This window comes from Megalobrama amblycephala, linkage group LG14, assembly GCF_018812025.1.
Source record: "Megalobrama amblycephala isolate DHTTF-2021 linkage group LG14, ASM1881202v1, whole genome shotgun sequence".
NCBI classification, from domain to species: Eukaryota; Metazoa; Chordata; class Actinopteri; order Cypriniformes; family Xenocyprididae; genus Megalobrama; species Megalobrama amblycephala.
The window spans coordinates 25394204-25396247 of NC_063057.1; the positions used below are offsets into that span (position 1 = coordinate 25394204).

General features: G+C 43.2%; 1 protein-coding gene across 1 annotated transcript; it reads right to left on the reverse strand.

Annotated features, from left to right (window-relative positions):
- Positions 1-266: 266 nt before the first annotated feature.
- Positions 267-1688, reverse strand: LOC125244379 (paraneoplastic antigen Ma1 homolog). The gene has a single exon (XM_048154470.1). It carries the CDS (start codon positions 1686-1688, stop codon positions 267-269), a length of 1422 nt encoding a protein of 473 aa, XP_048010427.1.
- Between the last annotated feature and the right edge of the window lie 356 nt (positions 1689-2044).

Consider the following 2044-nt stretch of genomic DNA (forward strand, 5'->3'; position numbering starts at 1 on the left):
GGGGTACCGCTGCATGCTCAAACCCCATACTTCCAAATTTTCTATTGGTGTCAATGGCAGATGCTTCAAGTATTTATCATAGAAAGATCTGTAAAGCAGAGTGACTTGTGATCCACTATCCAGCAAAGCCTTAGCATAGATCCCTTCCACCTGGATGGGAAGAACAGAGGTAGGTCCCACTAACCCGTTCGGAAGAACTGCTGGCTCAACTTTGAGTCTTTTGCACTTTGTGGAACGTGTCTTTCCCGGAGCTTCAGGCCGTTCCTCTACTGAGCCCCGGAGAAGTTTCCCGACGACTGTCTCATTTTAATGAGTCGCTGGTTAACTCTCCTGAGATTTTCATCCTTTGTACAGTCACACTTCAGATGCCCATCTTCTCCGCATCTGTAACAAAAGACATTGGCTTTGTTCACTGGTCTGGTTGGTGTTTTACTCTCTGCAGTCGCAGTTAGACTGTGCAGGGCAGGATGATCATGGGTTATAGGTTCCTTTGCTGCTGCTGACAGACGAGACACCTCATTCTTAAGTCCTCTTATCTCCCTCTTTAGCTTTTCTACCTCTGAATCGCCCATGTTAGTGTTAGCGGATGACCCATTTCTTGAAGGGCATACCACAGAGACAGCTACATTTGACTGTGCTGAACTCCTGTTTTTCAAAAGAGTTTCTTCTTCTCTTACCTCCTTCATTAACTCATTGAAGGAAGGAGGGGCACACAGCTTATGGGTCATTCTCAAGCGCATATCCACTAGGTCACTGGAAAGGGCACCTCTGACTATTTGTTGCATTCGAAGATGATTCATGGCAGAGAACTCAATGCCTTTCTTCCTCAGCATACTATGCAGCATTCTGTCCAACCTCAGTATGTAGGCTGAGAGCTTTTCTCCCTCACACTGGTAAGTGCTCCGAAACTTTAACATTAAATCTGAAGCATCCTCAGTAGTGCCAAATGCAGACTCTAGTGCACTAAGATAGTCACTGAAAGAAGCAGATGGATTACTAGTCTTCTCGAACCTCACAATGTCTGCTGCAGGACCTCTGAGACACTCTACTAATCTTTGCTTCTTGACATTATCAGAACACTGCCATTCTTCCAGAATGTGAGTAGTCTGCTCTACCCAGACCTCATACTCATCTTCCCCAGGAGGAGTTGGGATAAATCCTGAGAAGGGACGCAGCTTTCTATATCCGACTCTCTCCTCAGATGAAGCCACATGACACGTTTGAACAAGGGAATTTATGGCATCCACAAGCTGAGTGTTTAGATCAGGTGCAGGGGCAGTCAAACTTGGAATGTCAGCTAGCGATTTCCCTTCTTTTTGGAGGAAAGAGATCAACTTGAACTGGAACTCATCTTCCTTATTCTGTTTAGGTGTTTCAGCTGCAACATGAACAACCTGTGTGTACCAGCAGCCTACTTCAGGTCCTCCAAGTTCTGCAGGGATAGACATCTTGGAAATGCTGTCAGCTGTTTCAAGCAAGACAAACTGCAGTCGCTTAGTTTTATCAGAGCGGCGATCAAGCACTTTGCATTTTCCAATTCCCAGAACAGCATCCAGCACACTATAGATTATTCTGTCTTCACAATCTGCAGATACATTGCTCAGAATTAGAACTCTATCCAGCTCGACATCTTTCTCTCTGCACCAAGCAATAATCTCGCTAACCTCCATTTTGTTCACTTGTGTCATTTACGATATGTGCCCAGAAAACAGGTAATGGCTGTTAAGCGTTAAAGCTCTTTGAAGAAAAGAAAAAGAAAAAAAAAAATCTAAAAATACACAGTATGAAATAATTTGCTTTCAAATTTTTCAAACAACTTCACTTTTTTTGTAAACACAATCCGAATAATCTGAATGATCCCGGACGAGCCCCCACAAAAATGTAGCCCTCTCACCAATAAATATGGCTCAAATGTAGGAATTATGTCCAGGGGAACTTCTAAATTATTCTGGTGAGAGGCACATTTCTAAATTTTCTTAATTTCTGTTAATCACACAACCCAGATCTCAGATTTTCACTTGATAGTGTCAGATTTATGTTTTCT

Bases quoted from the DNA above. Each gene is read 5' to 3' on its own strand.
- LOC125244379 (XM_048154470.1), bottom strand. From the start codon at position 1,688: ATGACACAAGTGAACAAAATGGAGGTTAGCGAGATTATTGCTTGGTGC.